Genomic DNA, 21,461 nt, shown 5'->3' with positions numbered 1-21,461 from the left:
ACATGACGCTGATGGTTCATTAGTGTGTATATATATATATATATATACACACACATCCGTATTAATATAGGCTGTTTTAAAGAGAGGCGACATGTTCACCAGGGTTTCCAAACTTAATGATAGTATACCGAGCTTACGATCGAGCTGATGGTGACGAGCTTTTTTTTTTTTTTTTTTTTAATTTTTAATTAAGTATAAAAATAATAAGCTGATGAAAACGACCCGGTAGAAGCGTTTGTTCACACGCCCGCGAGCCTCTGCTCAAAACTGAAACACACCTGTAGACTGTGTACGCGCATTCATCTTTAACACTTTTTTTTCCCTTTTGTTTTTTTGTTTTTTATATTTCAGTGGAAAACTAACTTTGAAGTGCGCTCTGGTTTACGAGGAAACAAAACTTTTATTGCAAAATCAGCGCAATAATTAGCCAAATGTCACGATTTTAATATATTTAGTCACTGTTAAAATGTCACAGCCTAATACTTTTAATAAGGCTCAGCTCCCTGTTGAATTAGCAGTGCCAAATATTTAAGCAGTTAAGTGGAAAAAGCAGACATGTTGAAACAGCTGCGCAACTTTCAGATGTTTGCGTTGTTGTTTTTGCGTGTGTGTGGAGAATTTGGTGAGATCCCTTAAATTCTACTTCAAGTTATCAAAATAAATAAATAAAAGCTATTAAAAAATGTTATGCCACTTTATTTATTCTAAATGGAATTTCCATTTTAGAAATAACTAAATTAATCATATTGAAAAAATGAATACCCCCCCCTCAAACAAACAGATATTTTAAGTGTTGTTAACTAATATTAATTATTGGGAACATTTCTCATACAGTAGCTTGAATGGGTTTTTTTGTCCTCTGCACACAGTGAGTATTACATTTTGTGGCATATCTTGTGCCATCTTATCCAGACAATCCTGAAGAGTTTAAAAAGAGAGACACAGAAAATAAACAATTCACAGCAGACTTTGAGTTAAGCAGGACCAGTGCTTTAATATGTTTGAGTGCGCTTATGGAATGGAGTGTATTATTATTATTATTATTATTATTATCATCATCACCATTGTCATCATTAAATGTGAATAACAATAAACATACAACATCAGTTTTGACCTCTCTGCCACTGAAAGAGGACTCTCGCTGACCAATGTCAGACAGCAATAAAACAAACACGCACTCTCACACATACACACACAGCAACGCTTGAACCAATTCTCATGTCTGAAAGGATTCGCTGCCGTCGTGAAACCAAAACACACCCTGCAGGGGTGGGCTGCTGTTTGACTTGACATCTGCATACTAAATGAATGGACGTGACTGTTTCCGAGGACTTTTAAAAGTTTGCGTTTGTCCACAAAGCTCAAAAAACAAAAACTGGTATCCCACCTCTTTTTTTCCTGGTTTTGCATTTTTAATTCCCTTAAAACTTGATAAACCCTCATGAACGCTGGGTTGTTTCCCATAACTTTGGACATGTTCACATATGAGTGCTGCACACCTCACTCCATCTACCACAAAAGGAAAACAAGAACAACAACAAAATAAAGTTGAAACAAACAGACAAACACATTATACAACACACAATGTTCTTCAAGCTCATGTGGGGTAGTTCTGCTTGCTGGAAGATGCTTTTGGCAAGTTAACGGTAGCAGCAGGTCGACGGGTGGGTGGCGGATACTGGGAGAAGTTCATTCATTCACAAAAGAAGTCACAAAAAGCAGGGACTGTTCATTTCACGGTACAGTTGCAGGGCATGGGTGTTACTGTTTTTAATTTGCATCTGGTGAAGTTCACCGTTTCCTTTCCAAAGCTTACACAAGGAGATCTCTGGGGCCCAATCAGCTCCCTCGTTTCCACATGTTCTTTTTCGACACGTCCTATGTACAGTAGGAGCTACGCGACAACAGAAACAAAACAGCCCATTTACAGTGAAACAACACAAAAAGAATATTCACTAATCACTGACACAGGATGAACTATCAGCTGATAACCTCCTTGACAACAAGCAGGTGATCTGAGTTACACGGAAAGAACAGAAGCTGGTTTCACTAATGAATACACTGAAGTGGAATCTGGGAAAAACACTTAAAAAAAAAAATCACATCTGAAAATGCACATGTGACTGGTGGGTAAATATACAAAAAAAAGTCACAAAAAAACACACTCCACAATGCACTTCGACACACGCACACTATATTACCTCCTATTTTAATTTTATTTTTTAAATTATAAAAGGCAGGACCAGCATGAACCAACAACAGACACAAACAGCATCTCCAGTTTGAGGAGAAGGAAAAGGATGCCTGGGAATGTAAATTTACACAACCAAAACCAACCCACTGTGTTCAAACATTACACAGGTGCTTGCTTTTTTTTCCTCCTTACTTTTTTTTTCTTTTTAAACGTAGGTTAAAAAACAATTATTGGTTTTATTTAACTGAATTATTGAAAGGTTACAAATCTAAATGCAGATGTTGTGAAAGGTCGGAAATAAAAGTCGAAAACAAAACGTCAAAGTAAACACCCTAATATTAAAATAACATTTTACTGTTGTTTAAAAAAAATTACAAAATATAAAATTAAATAATTTGGAGTATAAAGGCACACATCTTGCACAGTGTATACAATGAAAAAAACAACAGTTATTTAAAGCATGGCAGGGGCTTTTTTTATGCTGGACATCTCACGAATGTGGTAAAAGTGGAGGGAGGGGGAGCACACACAAAGAGAATAGAACAGCCAACAACACAGACAAGGAAGGGGAAAGGAAACGAAGTCCTGTGACATGCATATTTGAGTTAACTGTTTTCCCCACTAACATCTATAAATTGTATTAAATTCAAGCAGTATCATTCTTCATTTACCACAGCACTATCATTCAATCTGAAGGGTGACTCTCTCTCTTTTTTTTTTTTTAAATTTTCCTTTTAAATGCAACCATTTTTCAGGACTAAAATCCAATGTAAAAAAATAACTGTGAATATAATCTATGATATCTAAACAAACATGTTGTGATGGAAGCGTTTTTGCATGGGTTATAACAGCCAAGAAGGACGAGTTTACTTGTTTTAGTTGGTTATCCAGAAGTGATAGACGACGTCACGCGCAAAAACAGCTTTTCTCACTTACATACATGTAAATATTGCATTTCCCTTGTTAAGATCGTTTCAGCTAATTGGGTATTCGTAACATTTGGTTCCTTTCCTCTTGTGCAAAATATACAAAGAAAAAAAAAAAAACACAAACTCAGAAACGAAACAAATATTAGCACGTCAATTCATAAATCCACCAAATTCAAATACACAAAATCCACCTTAAAAAACAAACAAACAAAAAAGTCAACAATAATGACATAATGACAACGATGAATAACAGACTCACAGCTGAGGTTAGAGAACGATGCTGTTGGTGTTAATGACTTAACAACACGTATCTTTACATCTACTATTCCCTCCCCCTTTCATCTCCCCCTTTCCGACCTTTGAACACTGACACACACACTCCATCTGCCGCCACTGGGTGTGTGCTGGTACGATGCTGGAGGTAAACTGTCTTGTGTTTGCCCTGAACACAATCACACTACCACAACTACCGCCTGGTATCAAAAATCCCACCAATGCAGCACCTGTGGGCTCTTCCTATAGGGTCAGAAAGGCTGGATTAACAGAACTCGCCCACTTTACCTAATATTGCATTGAATTGTTTCCCAACCAATCCCTGTAAGAAGAGCCCACAGGTGACAAATGGAGGAGATGGGATTTGAATCCAAGCTTCTAAGATTAAAATCTAAACAAGTCGAGTTCCTTTTTGTTTGTTTTTTTGTTGTTGTTGCTGCGCGTGTAACAGACTGACAACCTCTTACAACAAATAAAAGTGCAACGTTTTATGATTTGACTCATAAGGTGCTGATGGCAACAGAAAGTTGAGGGCTGTTCATGTTTCAATCTGACACCCTGTACAAAGACACCATAACACGGAGTTGATTCGCTCTTGAGAAGCAACAGCCACATGTGGCTTCTGGGCAATTCTCTGCTGTCATGGAACAGAAAGCGTGACTTGCTAACTATATCGAACATACTGAAAAGTGGACAGCAAACAGAAGCTCCTCTTCTTATCTTACAATCGATGTTCCTCCATTAATAGTTCTTAATCAGAAAGATAGCAAAGTGCAGACACAGAGGTGCAGCTAGTGCTGGAGCTAAAAGCAAGCGTTAATTTACATGAAGTTAAGTAGTCTGTGGCCAGAGGTTAACCCAGAAGCTCAATTCAACAAAACCACAGGAATGAGAGGGGAAAGGGGGGGGCGGCGTCAAAAGGGCGAGTGCTGGAGGAGGAATTTAAATGGGAAAATTTATATGGCCGAGTACATGTTCGGCATTCGGGTGTGGGTCTGGCAGTTGGCCTGCTGGAAGACTGCTTCCTACTTCCTTATACGAAGCAATTGCATTAGACGAGGCTCAACGTAAACTTCCTCTTTATATCCCCGCTCGCGCCTCTGAGAGCGACCTCCACTTGTTCTCACACTAACCACATCACACCCTTCCACCAACCTTCCCCCTCAACATCATATGGGAAAACCAAATACAGACATTGAAATAAAAAAAATGCAGGGAGCTGGATGATGTGTTAGAGGCAATAAAGAAAAAAAAGCCATATTCCCAAATAAACGACCGTAAACAAAAAAACAAAACAAAACAGAAAAAGAATGTAATGACTGGGTCTCTTCCTTTTAACGCCTTTATCATCCAAAGTAACAACAACAGAATTCAACAGAGGAGAGGATGAATGTAAACGAACAATGTTTTTTCCTTTTTAGCTGCAGCAGGTGGCACCCCACAGAAAAGAGAGACAGAGAAAGAGGGAAACAAACAGAGGTGAGGAGAATGGATAAGGGAGAGTGACACAAAGCCATCACAGCACCTTATTAATTCTTACTCTGGATGCTTTCCCTCTACATCACTTTCTCTAGTCCACCCCAACTCCCCACTTTCCCTCCCCTTTCCCATGTGCCTCTTTGCCCCCGTCACTCATGGAGGCTATGACAGGATAGTGGTGATGAAATCGTAAAACCTCTTCGAGTACTGCTCTGGGTTCACCGTGGAGATTTCTGCTCCGGCCTGCAGAGACACACACATATCCATCATCACTGGGCAAGTTTAACCTTGTTGTTTGTCAACTGAGCCACTGAAATAATGGGTCTCTATGCAGCTACGTACCCCGTGTTTGACAGTCTTGGCGGCGTGCGCAGCTTTCTTCTTGGCATCATAATGCTGCAGGATGTCTATGATAGCCATGAAATAAACCTCCTTCCTGGGAGCACCTGGAGTTTAAAGCAAATGCACCCTAAATAAGAAACCATACAACTGTAGAGGGGAAAAAGCAGATGCTGTTTAATGTATGTACAATTTCTCACAAATAATCTTCTTGAGAGACTGAATACCAGATGTGATAAATGCAGTGAAAACCAAAGCTACCAGTAGGGGGAGCTCTTAGTTCTTTGTTGTTTTGTTTTTCCCATTACATACAGCCATCACAATGCAAGGATTGCATTTCTCACTCACTTTCATTGCTTTTAATGGCATAGACGTCGATGGTGGGGTCGAACTCTCCAGGTGATAGTGGCTTGGTACTATCCAGGGTGTTGCTGGGACTGTCAGGGGGGGTCCCAATGCCTCCTCCGTCACTCTCACCCTCCTCCTCGGCCTCGTTCTCCTCGCTTTCCACTTCCTCTTGCTCAGCTCGCTCAACATCGTGGATCCCTACCAGCAGACTGTAGTCCATGAGCTTCAGTTGGGCCAGGAACTGAGGACGGTGCATGGAGGCAGGATGGTAAAATAATGTGTGGTGATGGAGGAATAGATGAGAGGAAAAAAATAGAGGTTGAGTTAAAACTTTGTAGCAAAATATAAAATGAACTAGTGATGAATGAATGGTGACATCAAGTGAGATCTTTTACAGCATGACTTGCTACCTCACATCTGGCTACATACAGCACTTAATGCATGGAAAGCCACTGATGGGACCAACAGACAGCGCAAAAGCCGAATCACAATTTGACAGGGAAAAAAAATAAATTCATGTCGAACACATACCTCCACATCTTTCCTAAGCTTCTCCAGGAACATTTTCTTGTTCTCTTCGTTAATGTAGATCTTCTGCCCATCGTTGATGAAGTCATTGTCCTTGTAGGTGGGCAGCTCTTTAGCCTGCCCATTAGTATTGGAGATTAGTGACCAGATAGAAACAGCCAAAACTACAACACAAACCCAAAAGGCATGGTACTGTATACAGCAGACCTGGGCAAAAATGTGCAGACAGAATTTTAGTGCTTAAATCAAGTGTAGATGAGGAAGTGTCAATAAATATCACTCCACCCAATCATACACAGATTCTATACTTGAACATACCTGAATACAATATTAAATAAAAGCTGTAACACCAGCATCTGTATTCTTCATTGGTTTTTTTCCCATAGAGTACTCACAAGACATTATATGTGTCATTACACAGGACTTAAAGATAGCACAGTCTTGCTCAACTTTAAGCATTAGGGGGTATTTCAAAAAGCACGATTACAAAGATTAACTCTAATCTTAGAAATGACTCATACTGAGTGTGGATGTAATTGCATCGGCCTAACAATCCTGCATGTTGAAATACCCCATTCACATATATGAGGCGCTGAGCCTGTGGTTTGTTCGATAAGCCTGTCTGCTTCAGCCAAACACAACAAGTACTACTGGTAACATAACACGAGTTGGCTACAGGGTACAAGCTGTCTGTCCAAACCAAGGCTTTCCTCTTTTCGAGCTAAATGTTTTGACTGTTTAATACAATGCATGCAACATGCACACAGCAGGGTACAGATCCACCTGATGCTCTAAGTTTACAACTTCCCGTATCACTTACACTTAAATGTATTTACTGTCTGTATTATCATCATTTTTCTGGCACATTGTACAGAAATTTGTACAGCATTTTAAATGCATTTGGTAGATCCGTATACTTTGTGTCATGAAAAAAAGAACATCCAACTCAAAGCCACTAAAGGTCCTTTTATGGCACGAGAGTAGACTCCGAAAAGCATCCGCTCTCTTAGTTTCGCAGAAGTACTCTTGCTCTACTAGGATGCTTTTCAGATTCCAAATATTGGTTTGCAGGTAAAAAGATGTTTGTTTGATTTTAATAATTCTATAAAGCCACGTTATCTTTGAGACTAATTGCTATTATTCAGCCTAGAAGCAGAAGGAAGTAATTTCCTATTTAAATGTCAGTCTACAGGGATCAATTTTCTCCTCAACCATGCTGCTGCAAAACCACCAGCAGCCTGTAGGTGGAATAGGTGATACGTGGGTAGGGAGGGGCCTAGTTCTGAGTCACTGAGGAAAAGGAGAGCAGGAAATGAGGTAAGAGGGCAGCAGCAGCAGTTTAGCTACTACAATGTTTCTATGGCAGCAGGAGAGGAGCAGCAACACACAACACCTTGTGGCACTAGAACAAACTCAGACAGCACACACACATACAAATACATACAGAAGACGCCTTTACAGGAATATTTCTCACATCATTGGACAACTGAGCACATATATATACAGACATAGACCTCCAAATGAAAAATAAATAAATAAATGAAATGTACAACTTTCTTGACTGAATATAGATGCGACATAAAAATAAATGAGGCTGACTGCAAAGAGCAAAAATAACCCAAAAACATTTTAGATGCCTGTCACCAGATCAGACATCCCAAATCTGGCAATTCATCCATCTTTCTGTGGGCTCATTTCAACTGTAATATTTCCATGCCCAAGCCTTCCTTCTTCTTGCTCCTCCAAGTCACAAAAAAATAATGCTTTCAGTTGCACTCTCATTGATTTTCTCAGCTACACTGACTAAAATAATTTGGGTCTGACACTTGACTGGTGCGCTTCGCTGAGGGAGCGAGAAAGATTTATTTGAGAGAGGGGAGAGAAAAAAAGGAAAGGTTGTTGATGAGCCTTACAAAACTGCATGACAGGTGAACTTTTCCACTGCCTTGAAAACGAATGTTGTTTCTTTTTTCTCCTGTCAGCTGGCTTGAAATGGATCTTGCAGTTTTGCTGTCTCCTGATTTTTATACCTTTATACACTGTTACAGTGCACCTTTTACATCAGTGACATGTAATCTGCACACTATGAAGACTTCCTAATTTCACTTTTGTTATCCAGCACTTTGGTATCAGTTACTAGCAAATCAGCAGCTGTATTATAACCACTCAGACGTAAACACAAAATTAGCTACTTACTTCATTTAACACTGTTATGTTTGAGGACAGAACGTGTCTTTATGAGTGTGTACATCATTTATGTACACACTCATTGGTTTTATGTGGGTTTCCATGATTGTATGATTACTAGTTGCTCTACAAAACCCTTTTTAAAGACCCAATGGCCATATTGCTGCCAAAAGCAGAACACCTAAAACTAGCAGGGCTTCAATATACTGGAGTATTTCTACAAAACAATGGAACATGGTCCCCAAAACAAATTATGTACTAGACAAGCACAGAAAAGGATGTTTTGCTTCAGTATTTCAGGTCTAAGGTTCTCCTTATCACACAGACATTTTCATTTTCTTCAGTACTTTAGTGGCTTAGAAGAAAGATCAAAATGTGAAGTATAAAAACAAATCGTCCCACTTTACTGCTTCTTGCTCTCCAGTGTTTCAAATAAATAAAAGGTGCCAGTGAGTGAATGCTGGGAACAACAATGAATCACTCGGCGAACTCAATCTTACTGACAAGTTGACCAAAATGTGACTGTAAATGGATGAAATGTTTGCCAAAAATATGGCATTTAAATAACAGTGGATCAGCCTGGAGAACAAACGGAAATATTCGGCCATACAAAAAGAACAGAAATAAATAAATAAAATAAGATAGATTTAATAGATCATGCCTGGTATATGAGCCCTGGTTCTCTTACATCTCTTACGTGTTTCATGGCGCAGTAAAAGCGCGTGGCAATCCGCAGTGTTTGCAGCCTTTGCTGAACATTACCAGATTTGGGCCGTGGGGGGGCATCCTCTGATGGGGGTGGCTGCTAGAAAAAGGGGAGCGAGGGAGGGGCGGTAGGGGTGGAGGAGAGGAAAGAAGAAAGGAGAGAGGAAGGGAGGAAGGAAGTTGGAAGTAAAGGCAAAGTGTTTAAAATGTAACAGAATACAATAGTTTTGTTTTCAGATTGGTAGAGGGTTGGAAAGGGCATCAGCGCGAAAGATCTGCATGACCCGTCTAGACGTTTGTAAATCTGATGTCTTTACAATGGACGTGCCAAGAAGTGCATATCAGTCTCCAACACAGTCATCCAACGAAGATGTAAAAAGATGACACTATTTTGTGGTTACATCGACCTAAAATAAATTTTTTAGACTCCCTCTAAAGCTTAAACATCAAAATTTAAGATCGATATTACATAGAGGCATTACTCTGCACCGCCTACATTAGTGTTTGTTCATTTCCCGGCTTAAACACCTGATAGAGAAAGAAAGCAGCCTGGCAAAGCTACTCTATGGAGCAAGGATCTGGGACTTAGCAGAGCGAGGAAACAACTGTAAACTTATTTGCATCCTATGAACCTACCAAACAACTTATCAGGCGTGGAACTTTTTCTAGAGGATTAAAATTACCGGACAAAGGAAGAAAGATAAAATATCAAGGAGTTCAGACTCATTCATATGGCCACATGAAAGCCATGTGGCCCCACCGGATACCAGCTGTTTCTACTGTGAAGGAGAGAGAGAGGACATTATTTTTTATTTAAAAAGAAAATAAATGCAGTTTCGAGCCATTGAACAGAGACCTAGTGGTGATATTAGTTCTATTTCACAAACCAATGACCAGCGACTATTTATGACAAACAAACACAACCTCTAAATTTCACAGATCACCAAAGAAAATAAATAAAATAAAACGCTGTCACTGCTAGTGTCCTAAATACCTGGTTAACCACAAATAATATAAATAACATGATTTAATAGGCCCATATAAGACCAGTATAACCTCATTTGAGCTCTACTTAGTTTGAGAATAAAATAAATGAAGGTGTCAACCACCTGACTGTTTTTCTGGTAAATGCTGTATATAAAATGTGTCAGAAAAGCCAGCTGCTGCTGCTGCTTGACAGCCAAACCCCTGAGACAGCAGCTACAAGAACCACAGAATTTATTTCATGAAGAAAAAAAAAAAAAAAAAGAAAGAAAGAAAAAAATATACATGTCATACATGAGTAGAACAGAAAATGCCCACAATGTGCAAAAGAATGAGGCCGGTGTTCATACACATCGGAATGTGTTTGAAATCATGTAACTTTGTAAAGGATGCAGAAAAACATTATATATACCATGCAGATGCATGCATGAAAGGGAGAGGGCCATGCAGTCAGGAGAGGACTCTGCCGTGCTTGTTGTTTGTGTGCGTTTCTTTAAAACTTTTTTTTTTTTAAGAATACAGACTGAGCAAAATGGACTGTTTCCCTTTTTTATTCTTATTTGACACCATTTTACTTCTTAGACATCTTACTGACCCACTGAGTGTGTGAGAGCAAACGTAACTTAAGCATGTCTGTATTCCTGTGTGTGGGGTCGTGGGTGTGTGGCCAGATCTTGATCTCTAAAGGCTGAACCTTAGTTAACTCTGTGAGATCTGTTCCAAGTCTGGTGTAAATGTATGTGTGATCAGATGCTGTATTTTGCACTCTGCAGTTTAACTATAAGATAAGTATTAGAGTAAAGAAGCTTCACGTATTGTTACTTGTTATTTCGTTATGTATTGCTTATTAGCTAAAAGTTAAACTAAGCAAAGAAATCAATACAACCTACAGGCAACAACGTGTAGTATTACCCCAGATCCAAAGAAGTCCAAAGAATAAAATCTAAAAAATAAAAAACAAAGAAAACCAACAAGCAGCAATGATTTGCAAATCCCATGAAGCCACGTTATTGACAACAAACTATGGAAAGCATATCAAAAACTGTCAAAAATGAGAACTTTTATTACTTCATGAAAAACATTAGCTCATTTTAAATTTGATGACAACAGCACGTCTCAAAACTTTGCAACTGCACAATGAAAGGCTGGAAAAGTAAGTGGTACTAAAAAAGAAACCGCTAGAGGAAAATTTTACTACTAATTAGGCTAGCGGGCATTGGGTCGGTAACATGACTGGGTGTAAAAAGAGCATCTTAGAGCGACAGAGTTTTTCCAGAAGTAAAGATGGGTAGAAGTTCACAATCCGCAAGAAACTCAATCTACAAATTGTATGAAACAATTTCAGAATAATGTTCTTCAACTTTAAATTTCAAAGACTACCATCAAAAGTTTCAGAGACTGATTCTGAGAAATCTCTGTGTGGAAGGAACAAAGATCAATACTGGATGCCCGTTATCTTCAGGCCATCAGATGACACAATATTAAAAACATCCATGATTCTGTCATGGAAATCACTGCATGGGCTCAGGAACATTTCCAGAAATCACAGTCCGCGAACACAGTTCGCTGTCCCATCCACAAATACGGGTTAAAGCTCTTTACCCTGCAAAGAAGCCATATGTGAACATGATCCAGGAGCACTACTGTCTTCTCTGGGCCCAAGTGCCCAGAGAAGTAAAGTAGAAGACTGTTCTGTGGTCAGGCAAATCAAAGTTTGAAATTGCTTTTGGAAAACGCTTCGTCCTCTAGATTAAATAGAAGAACCATCCAGCTTGTTGTCAGCATCCGTTTAAATGCCTGCATCTGATGGTATGGGGGTGCATTAATGCCTGTGGAATTGGCAGCTTGCACATCTGGAAAGGCACCATAAATGCTGAAAGGCATACTTAGGCTTTAGAGCAGCACGTGCTTCCATTCACATCTTTTTTGGGCATATTTGTACATTTCAGCAAGAAAATGCTAAAACGCATACTGCAGCTATTACAACGGCATGGCTTCATAATAGAAGAGTCCAGGTGCTGAACTGGCCTGCCTGTAATGCAGACATTACACCAGCTGCAAACATCTGGTCAATGAAACAAAAAACATGACAAAGATGACTCAGGACTGTTGAACAGCTGGAATCCTATATCAGACAAGAATGGGACAACATTCCTGCCCCAAGTCCAAACCTGCCCAAACTTTTCTGAGATGTGCTGCTGCCATTAAATTACAAATACATTTTCTCAGTTTAAACGTTTATGTTTTCTATGTTCTATTATGAATAAAATATGAGTTCATGAGATTTGCATTCATTTTTATTTTACATTTTAAACAGTGGCCCAACTTCTTTGAAATTGTTGTAGTTTAAGTTAAGAGTGACAGTTTGTCTCAGAAAATATAACATCTGACTTAATACATGCGAGCTTGCCAAAATGTATCCTGTTGCTTCTTAATCTCTATTGCTAGACAACAAATGGTGCTTCACACAGCTGCGCTGCAGACGAAAAGAGGTCACATAGTAGGCTCACGTGTGTGTTAAATCCTCAGCTGCTTTGTTTTTCCACTCATCTGTTTTAACCATAATAATATTTTGCTTGTTCCCCATGTACAGAGGCCTATATTTAGTTCAGGGATTCCCTGAAGTCTTCCATGTCTCACTGCATGGTGTTCCACAATTAAGCCCCCCCCCCCCCATATAACTGCTGTGGTTCAAAACTGGGGCAGCCTATGTAAATACCTTTTACAGGCAAAGACTAAACTTTGCAGAAATAAATGTGTATGCAGATAATGAAAAGAGCAGTGAGTTTTCCATCTTGCTAAGCTGATACACTGCACTGCAAAGTAATCAAAGACGATGTCTGTAAGTATCATTGTTCTAGATCAAACCTTCAACCTTAAGGAAAAAAAACAAAACAAAAAACAGCTAAATAAAACTCTTCTTATCAGGCAAGGTAACCATTTGAACTGTTGTTAGCGAATACACATTTAACACAAAAGACAAAATCAGTCAGATTTCTGCAAATTCTGTGACAACTCATTTTCAACAGGTGACTCTGTTCAAGCAGCCAAAAGCTCAAAAATAGGCTGTTTCTCACATCAAACAGCAAAACTTCCATCGCACAAAATGTCCTGCTCATATACACTGTTTACACACACACACACACACACCAACCAACCAGACAAATACATAAAAAACAACATACTCAATCATGAGACAACATCTGTCCGAATAAAAACACTACAACAACAAACAGCCAGACATAGAGTCAAACGCGCAGATGCACACAACCATCAGTCTTTCACACACAGACAGCAAGCAGGGGAACTAATGGATCAGCAGAAGCCAGGTTAGAGGGAATGAAGCAAATTAAAAGGAACAAAAATACCATGCAGTGGCTAGAAAGGGAATGGAGTGACAAAGTAGGTGCTACCTGAAGGAGATGGATATTTGCTACTGTCATCCCCACCCAAAGGGAAACAAAAGCAGACACCAGAGTCCTGTTAGTTAAACCATTTGGGTGATGACAGTGAGCCTGGAACTGTTTGAAAACACTGGAAACAGGTTGTTTTCTTTCTCATTCTCTAATCATCCACATGGCTTTCTTATGACATGTTATTTAAACAAAATATTCACGTTTAATATACTATATTTAAACTATTCCTCAGACTGCCAGACTGTTCAGTAGTACCAGAACCAAGACATCGGCAGGGTACACAGCACAGCTGTTTAAGACGACACCAACTCACAAATCCTCTCAGAACTTCATTAAGCAACACTTTGCAAATTTAAGTGGAAGTCTGGTGGACTTGTTTAGTTTGCTTTGATATCTAAAGCTTTTACTTTTATTAAGAATTCTAGCTAAAATTGTAACTGATATCATTTACTGCTCAAAGCAGACAGGTATGGCTAAGAGTCCTATCCAGATATTTAGTATTCGTGATTATGTATAACAGTGGACCTTAGCTCTCAGCAGGTGACTATACCTTCTCCTTGTCGCTCGCCTCTCTTGCCACAGTGGACCCCTTAGAAAAACAAACAAAAAACAAAGACACACGGATTCAATTTCTTTTCACATTCATGCTGTATCTGATCACCTCTCCTCCTTCATTTCATTTCTTTTTTGTGTGTTCTTCTTTCCTTCCCTCTTACCTTGAGATCATATTTCTTGTAGACAGAAAGGCGGTGAGAGAAGACATTGCGAGTAACAATCATGTAAGTCTCATCCCCATCCACTGTGAGCCGGTACATCCCCAGAAACTGAGGAAGCAGCGTGTTGCCATGGCACTCAACAATAAACTACAGAAAGAGTGTGAAGAAGACAAATATATGACCCTTTTTTCAGTCACAATGGATACTTAATGCCTGTACTAACAGGGAGAGTTTATGGAATAAAGAAAGAGATTTTTAAAGCAAAGCACAACTTAGCTTTTTCCTGAGAGATGATAAACAGACTAAAGGGAGTAAGGGGCTCCTATTACAACAGCTATCAGTGGACATGGCATGACTATGGAACCCATAAAGTTTTTTTTTTTTTATCACTACTTAAACTGCAAGATCAATAAGAAGTTGCATTATTAAAGACAACAGCTTGTCCCTTTTCCTTTTGATGTTATTTTCATCAGCCATAGGCTAGCATAATCTATTTCTTCCTATGGAAGAATAAACAGTAAGTCATACATTATAGTTAAAAAAGCCCTCTTCACCTGATGGTATTTCTTTAGAATGTTGTGCATCTCGGCCACATCCTCGCTGCTGATGGTCTTGATGACGTACCGTTTGTCGTAAGAGGTATGGAAGCGGGCCCCGCTGCGTCCCTGGGCCTCACTGTTTAAGGGAGCACTGCGTGTCAGAGAGTTCTGCAAACACAGAGCACAAACAAAGATGAAACAAGGATAAGGATGGGCACAGTGAAATGACAGCAGCTTGTCATCTTTGCTCTTTGACAATCCTAACTTCCCTATAAAACCTGTTTTGAAAAAGAGTCAGAACTCATATTTACCTCTCATTATTGAATAGCTGATAGGGAAATTTCTGAGGTAGTGCACAGTTGTGAGGGAGCTCAGAAATACAGCAAGTACATCTGCATTCTTATTGTTTCACCACCTCCCACACTCTAGTCTAAACATATGAGGGTTTGACCCCTACGGCTGCTGCGCTGCCAAAGCTACACACAGACGTAAACAGCCGCTGCCCAGACTTTGGAGCTCACAAGTAAGATGATCCAATACCCTATGGCTCGATCCCTCAGTCTCTAAGAATTCCTCACCCCCTCTCTTAAACTGTTAGCTTATGTTGCAGAATGACAACAAACTTTGGAGTTATGTGGCAGAAACAACAATATCATTTCTTCTTATGTTTAGAAGCTTACAGAAGATTTGCTTTCTGAGACTGCTAAAAAGTATGAAAAGTAAGAAATGACCAAGTCTTAGTGCAATATTGAAATCATTTGAGTAACAAGCTCAACACGCTAAAGAAATGCTTAAATTTATCAATTTTTTTGCAGTGGTTACCAATTTTTCTCATAATTTATTTAACATAATGGTTACTGTTGCACTCTAATGACCTTCCCAAAGCATAAACTAATACGTCTGACATTAAGCACCATGAAAAATAACAAACAAACCTTTAAACCTTCTATCTTCAACAAGTGTCTAATACCAGTTTAATAGCGACAATGTGGCATTTTGGACTGGTGACTTTCAACTCCTACTGCAGCCAGCTGAGCCCTAATGAAAACATGTAAGAGGGGCAGCTGCACTGAGCTGGGAGACAATGACATCCAAATACAGCCAACTCACATACTGCACCGGGAAACAGGGATTTACTGGGAAAGAGCAAAAACTGAAGACAGAGTGGGCTCAAACAAAAGAGGGAAAAGATGACTGCATTTGTTTTGGAGTAGTTACGTGTTTAAGTGTGCTTAGATTGTTAAAGTTATTAGACTGTGAAACATCTACTAAAAAAACATGGTTATCTTTAGTAAGTGACAACCCAATATTCAAATTTAAACCAATCATATACTACAAATGGTAGAAGTCTTTTTTTACCAAAAAGTCCTGATCATCGATGCCAAACCTCTCCCTGAGGTTTCGAAACACCAGAGGGCAGTACTCTTTGAACTTGAAATGGCTAGGCATGTTCTCCCTGTGTGTACACAAAAATCAGAAAAACATAACGAAGAATTCATGAATGCTATTTAGCGTGTTTTGTTACTCCTTTATGCTTAATTTAAAAAACACATTTATTTTGGTGACACACAATTACTTTGGAATTTAAAAAAAGAACTTACTTGTTGAACAGGTGGTTGTCCACTTTAATCTTAGAATAGGCCTTGAAGTCATCTGGCATGAGCATGATGGGAATCTGGACATGGCTTAACTCGTTTATCTGTGCAAAGAAAAACACAAAAACAGGGTCAATCAGTCATGCATCTAGGAAAACGAAGCAGCTTAAAGCATGTCTGTGAAGCATGTGGTGTATAAGAGGTCCCAGAAATCCTAGACAAAATATGATGTAGTGACCGAGGAAATTAACACTTAAAGGATTCTTTCATTGTATCTTTCTACACAATGTGGAAATAAAGTTAAGATAGAACATGGATTGTGCTCTGTTTGGCTGTTCTAATATTACAGTTATCAATCCTACATAACTGAGATATCTGAAATTTGGGGTCCTGAAAACAAAACATTGATGGATGAATTTGTAACCCACACTAAAGCAGATATACAAGTTATTGTGCTTTATTATTTAAAAGAGCATTAACCAATGTGTCCAGGGCCATCAATTAATGATAATCTTCAGCACTGAACAACTGGAGATGTAAACATTTTAATAGATTACATTTCTAGGATCATGTCATCTACAAATCTGAAGGACAGGCAGTGAAGAGAATCAAAAGGAAATGCTCCAGAAAATGCAAATGTTTGTCATTGTTTTTAAATGTACAGACAATGACAAAATGGGGACTTTAAAAAGAGTGACACGCAGCCTGTAATGTCAATATAATGTCTAATACAAGACATAAATAGAGTCTAGATAACATGTGGATTTGTAGGAGTAAGAGAATGTGTTGCAGAAAAGTTAATCTTAATATGCTTCTTCAAGATCCTGCAGTCTGTGAAGCCCTGCTATTTTCTAATCTTCTTGATAGAACATGCTTACAGTTCAGAGCATAATGACATTTTCTTTTCAGTGTGCAATGCCATTTCTCTAGTCTCTGAAATGCAATTTTAAAAGAAACTGGGGTGTCCTCATTACTAGCTAAAAATTGAGCACTCATCCTTTCAAAACCCCCAGTGACATTTACCTTGAATTTCAAGAGTGATGCTTCAATGAACCTTATACAGTGAACAGGAGAGCTGTGATCACCTATGGTACATTTGCAGGAGCTTCCCTTGGAGCTGGCCATGCTTCACATTGCTGCACTGCACAGACCTGACATTTGTTATGAATCAGGCACATACGATGTGTGTATTTGTGTGTGTGTTTGTGCATTTGTTGTTGGCTGCCGGCAGGCTTCCTAGCAGGTTGCTTGAATCTATTAATAACCCTCCAATCATTCCACCAAGCACACTCGTGATGACGGTGCAGGGAGTAGCCTAAAATATTTCATTTTGACTGATTAATAACAAGACATGTGCATGTTCCTCTGCAGCCATGTCTCAAATGTGATTGAAATTTTCTACATTGCTTACAGCTAGGATTGTGCTGAGATTCAAAATGAGGTGTCATATCACGACTTCAGCATCTCACTTAAACGAGGTATCCAATGTTTTTACCATTGCAGATCATCTGCAGCCTTGTAAAGTTGCAGAAATGTTGGAGACAGTATGCAACAGAAAGTTCATTATACCAGTCACAGTCAGGTGAAGACATGTATTAACAGGCTGAGCGTGGAAGAATACGTCTATGATCTTGTCCACTCTCAAATTATTATATATGACGAAACTGCTATATTAAAATGTAGACATTCAGCATTAATAATTTAAGAAAAATCTGTAACTAATGACTAACAAATTCCCAGCACAGCCAAGATGTAGGGCTAATTCCCCACAGGCTCATGATATTAATTTATTTTGGTCAAGTATATAATCTGAGCCTGTTCTGCCACTTGAACCTGGACCCAAGTTCACAGATGTCATATCCAAGTATGGTTCAGCACCCTGTTGTGACAGGCACTATCGTCACAGTGACGTAATACAACAGATGCATCCTGGGTACACAAGGGAGATGTCACCTAATCAACAAAGCTGCATTTCACACAAGAGCAGAGACAATGCCTCATCACACCACGCAGACACAGACACACACACGTGTCTGTGAGGACACTAGTGTTCAGCAATGACAATTGAGATGAAAATATCTGTTAGATAAAAGAGACGATGGGTCCCTCGAGGTTCATTTTTCCCCAAACTACCCTCATATGACCATTTGTGTAGATTTACTGTTTCAGCAAATGTCCTTGTTGCTACCTTTAAATTTCACAACCATAAAAACAGCAAAAGGAAACATGAGAAAGTGCCTACCCAGGATGACAATGTTGCCCTATGTTTTACAAATGAAGATTTTTTTTTATAGGCTTCTACCTTGATGCTAAACATCTGCGCAGGTGCCTTTGTGGAAATGTTGTATATAAACTTCACTATAGTTGACTATAGTTGCGCCTAGCCCACACCATATAATGTTAAGTAGAGCTATTTCATGTTTCAGGCTCTCATATGACCATCCAGTTCATGTGCTTATTTTCCTTGCAGACAATTTCACACCACCACTTCCTTTTTGTCTCCATGGTGATGAAGACTGGTTTTCCGGCCCAGAGTGAAGTAAGTGTGCGCTGTTGCTCCATTGGACAGGAAGTTGGTGAAGATAGCATGCTTTGTCAGCAGCTCGGCATAGCCTCATCTTTCTGCACAATGACAGATGACTCACTAATAGTTGAAAGAGCGAATGAAACAGAGCTGAAAAGAAAACTGCTCCCAGACTTTTATATAAAAGAAGCAAAACTAATCAGACCCGCAATCAAGATGGGTAGCCCACAGGGACATATTTGACAATGAACAGGAAAGATGCGACCAATCATGATCATACTTATCTTTTCTGATAACACCATTACTGATTTGCAAACTGTAAGCAGAATGTGTTATCAGTGGAAAAAGTTAACTTGGTAATGTAATTATTCTGATGTGTTCCTCTTGAACCTTTGTTAGTAAAGGTCAAACATAACATTTTTAGAAAGAGAAACAGGAAACATTTTCACATACCATTATTTGATAGTTGCATATAATAGGTCTGTTCTCGCTTTTAAGAAAAACATGTTTCACTACGCTGTAGTTGGGGAAAATTGTCCATTGTTCTAGTGATGGCTAGAAAGGTTATTTAGGGTTTCTGCCAGTTAACTGTTAGCCTTGCGACCTGCAGGATCTTAGCTTCAGGGGAATTTTTGTCAATGTCTTTTAAGATTTTTATTTTTATTTTTTTAAACGTTAGCTGTAACTGTTAAATAGGCTATTGGTGGGCACACATAAAATAACCTTAAACATCTCTAAGGAGACAAGTAAATGAAAGTAATTCACAGTCTTGTGTTAACATTGTAAATGGACTGGACTGCTACTTATAAAGCAACTTCTATTGTACTTACACCTTTCTGTCTTCTCTTTTCTTAATGTGAGAGAATATTATTAACTATAGATTAGATTCCCCTCTTGTTTTGGACCATACGGTACACATCAGTGCAAGTAGATACTGCAAGTATAGTGTGATGCATTTTTATTGCTTAGTACTGATTTTAGTACTGATTTAATTTTGAACAACATAAAACCACTTTGAACTGTCAGGAAATTGCTGGCTACCAGTACTGTTCAGCCTTTTGCTGTGCTTGTGGTTTAATGTATGGTGCTATGAATATAACCTGCTGTACAACTATTTGAATCAGCAGTACTGCTATGACAGATTTGCTATCAATACATCACAGGAGTGCGGAAGTACAGCAGCATCAGTGCAACATTTAGACAGCATAACCAGCGCTGCTGCATGTGTTTACACCTATTAAACAAATGTGTCACAACCAGACTCAGAATAAATGAAGCACAGCCTACAGCGACAAACACAGTGACAGCTATGTCCTCCCATGGACATAGTCATAAGTGGTTTTAATCAACTTTGGCAGCTATTACTAAAAGCCTGTTTTTGCTATCTTTACCAGTTGCAAACGTTTTGCTGGTGTTGGTTTATCCTTGTGAAACCAACACCAATCTACCCATCTATGTGTTAATTATCACAGCAAAATGTGGTGCAGGCGATACACTGCAACAGGAACTGCCACAAAGGCAATTTGGAGTACTTTAGCTTATGGCCGTATGAAAATAATAGTTTCCACAGGACATTGTGCAATCCAGTGAAAAACTATGCACACCTTTAGGTACAGCTTATCAAATTCACTTGATTGATCACAAGCAAGTGTCACCAAATCTACAGAGATTGGTGACACTTGCTTGTGACACTCCACAAGCAAGTGACGCTCCATTGGAGGTGTCTGGCTGCATATAGTGCAAATAGAGCTATTTTGGTGAAAAACAAATACCATATCAGCACAAACACCTCATACCAACTGTGGTCGAAGGGGTGATGATTTGGGTTCACTGTGTGGCCACAGGACCTGGACACCTTGCAAGGTAATTTGACCATGAATTCCTCTGTAAATTAAATCTTTAAATTGGGTCATGCAACAAGAGAGTGATTCCACAGCAGAAAATCTACAACAGTTGCTAAAACCCCCCCCCCAAAAAACACTCAAGGTGCTGGAAAGGCCCAAAGTCCAGAACTCAACTCAATTACAATGCTGCAGCAGTCCATAAAGAGACTTGTGCATGAATGAATGCATGCAAACCTAACTGAACTGAAGCAAAATTGTAATGAAGAGTCAGCCAAAATTCCTCCACAATAATGTGAGAGACTGATTTACAAAAATACAAAAAAAAGATACCAAAAAAATGATTGCTTAAAGTTATTGCTGCTAAAAGGTGATTCTACAAGCTATTAAATCATGGAGGGTACTGCATTTAATAGGACTGCACCGAGTCATGTGAAAACAGTTTTTTGACATGACTGTATATCATAAAAATGGTATTTTGCAATAAAGACTTACCTACAGTGTTCACAAAGCTAATATGTTACTCCGTATCTTGCATTTTTAACTTCTTTAGAACCACGGTTATTTATCTGTTGATTTAAATTTTTGCACAATGGGTGTGGTTTTGAAAACATGTCAACGTAAGTATGATCCCAATGTAAGATAACATGTTCTTCTAAATGCAATGATGCCGAAAAAGATCTGAGCCTGAACAATAACAACTGTTGGTACACCAACTTTCACCATAGTCCCAAGCAGTGGTGGTCTATGACATAGTACATAATACTGCATCATAATCCAGGTTAGCCTTCTTTCTATGGTTTACAGGAAATACAAAAAGTCACCTTACTACGAGGTAACTCAATATGTACTGGGGAAAAGAAA

At 39.0% G+C, this 21,461-nt stretch overlaps 1 protein-coding gene across 4 annotated transcripts in view; it reads right to left on the bottom strand.

Moving 5' to 3' along the window:
- Positions 1-968: 968 nt before the first annotated feature.
- The window catches only part of pip4k2aa (phosphatidylinositol-5-phosphate 4-kinase, type II, alpha a), a 27,365-nt gene continuing 6,872 nt past the window's right edge, over positions 969-21,461 (bottom strand). Inside the window, exons 2-11 of one of the 4 annotated variants that reach the window (XM_005722498.2) lie at positions 16,239-16,336; positions 15,997-16,093; positions 14,653-14,805; positions 14,099-14,245; positions 13,933-13,971; positions 8,966-9,082; positions 6,094-6,207; positions 5,563-5,803; positions 5,218-5,321; positions 969-5,118 (exon numbers count right to left, since the gene is read on the bottom strand). In XM_005722498.2, coding sequence (XP_005722555.1) covers positions 5,038-5,118; positions 5,218-5,321; positions 5,563-5,803; positions 6,094-6,207; positions 8,966-9,082; positions 13,933-13,971; positions 14,099-14,245; positions 14,653-14,805; positions 15,997-16,093; positions 16,239-16,336 — 1,191 coding nt within the window. In that variant the 3' untranslated portion in view covers positions 969-5,037. The remainder of the gene's footprint in view (positions 5,119-5,217; positions 5,322-5,562; positions 5,804-6,093; positions 6,208-8,965; positions 9,083-13,932; positions 13,972-14,098; positions 14,246-14,652; positions 14,806-15,996; positions 16,094-16,238; positions 16,337-21,461) is intronic. The other 3 variants (XM_005722500.2, XM_005722499.2, XM_005722501.2) reach the window with 3 other exon arrangements.

Source organism: Pundamilia nyererei, unplaced genomic scaffold (assembly GCF_000239375.1).
Source record: "Pundamilia nyererei isolate P.nyererei 1_Seehausen unplaced genomic scaffold, PunNye1.0 scaffold00007, whole genome shotgun sequence".
Lineage (NCBI taxonomy): Eukaryota > Metazoa > Chordata > Actinopteri > Cichliformes > Cichlidae > Pundamilia > Pundamilia nyererei.
This window is presented reverse-complemented; position numbering and strand designations above follow the sequence as displayed.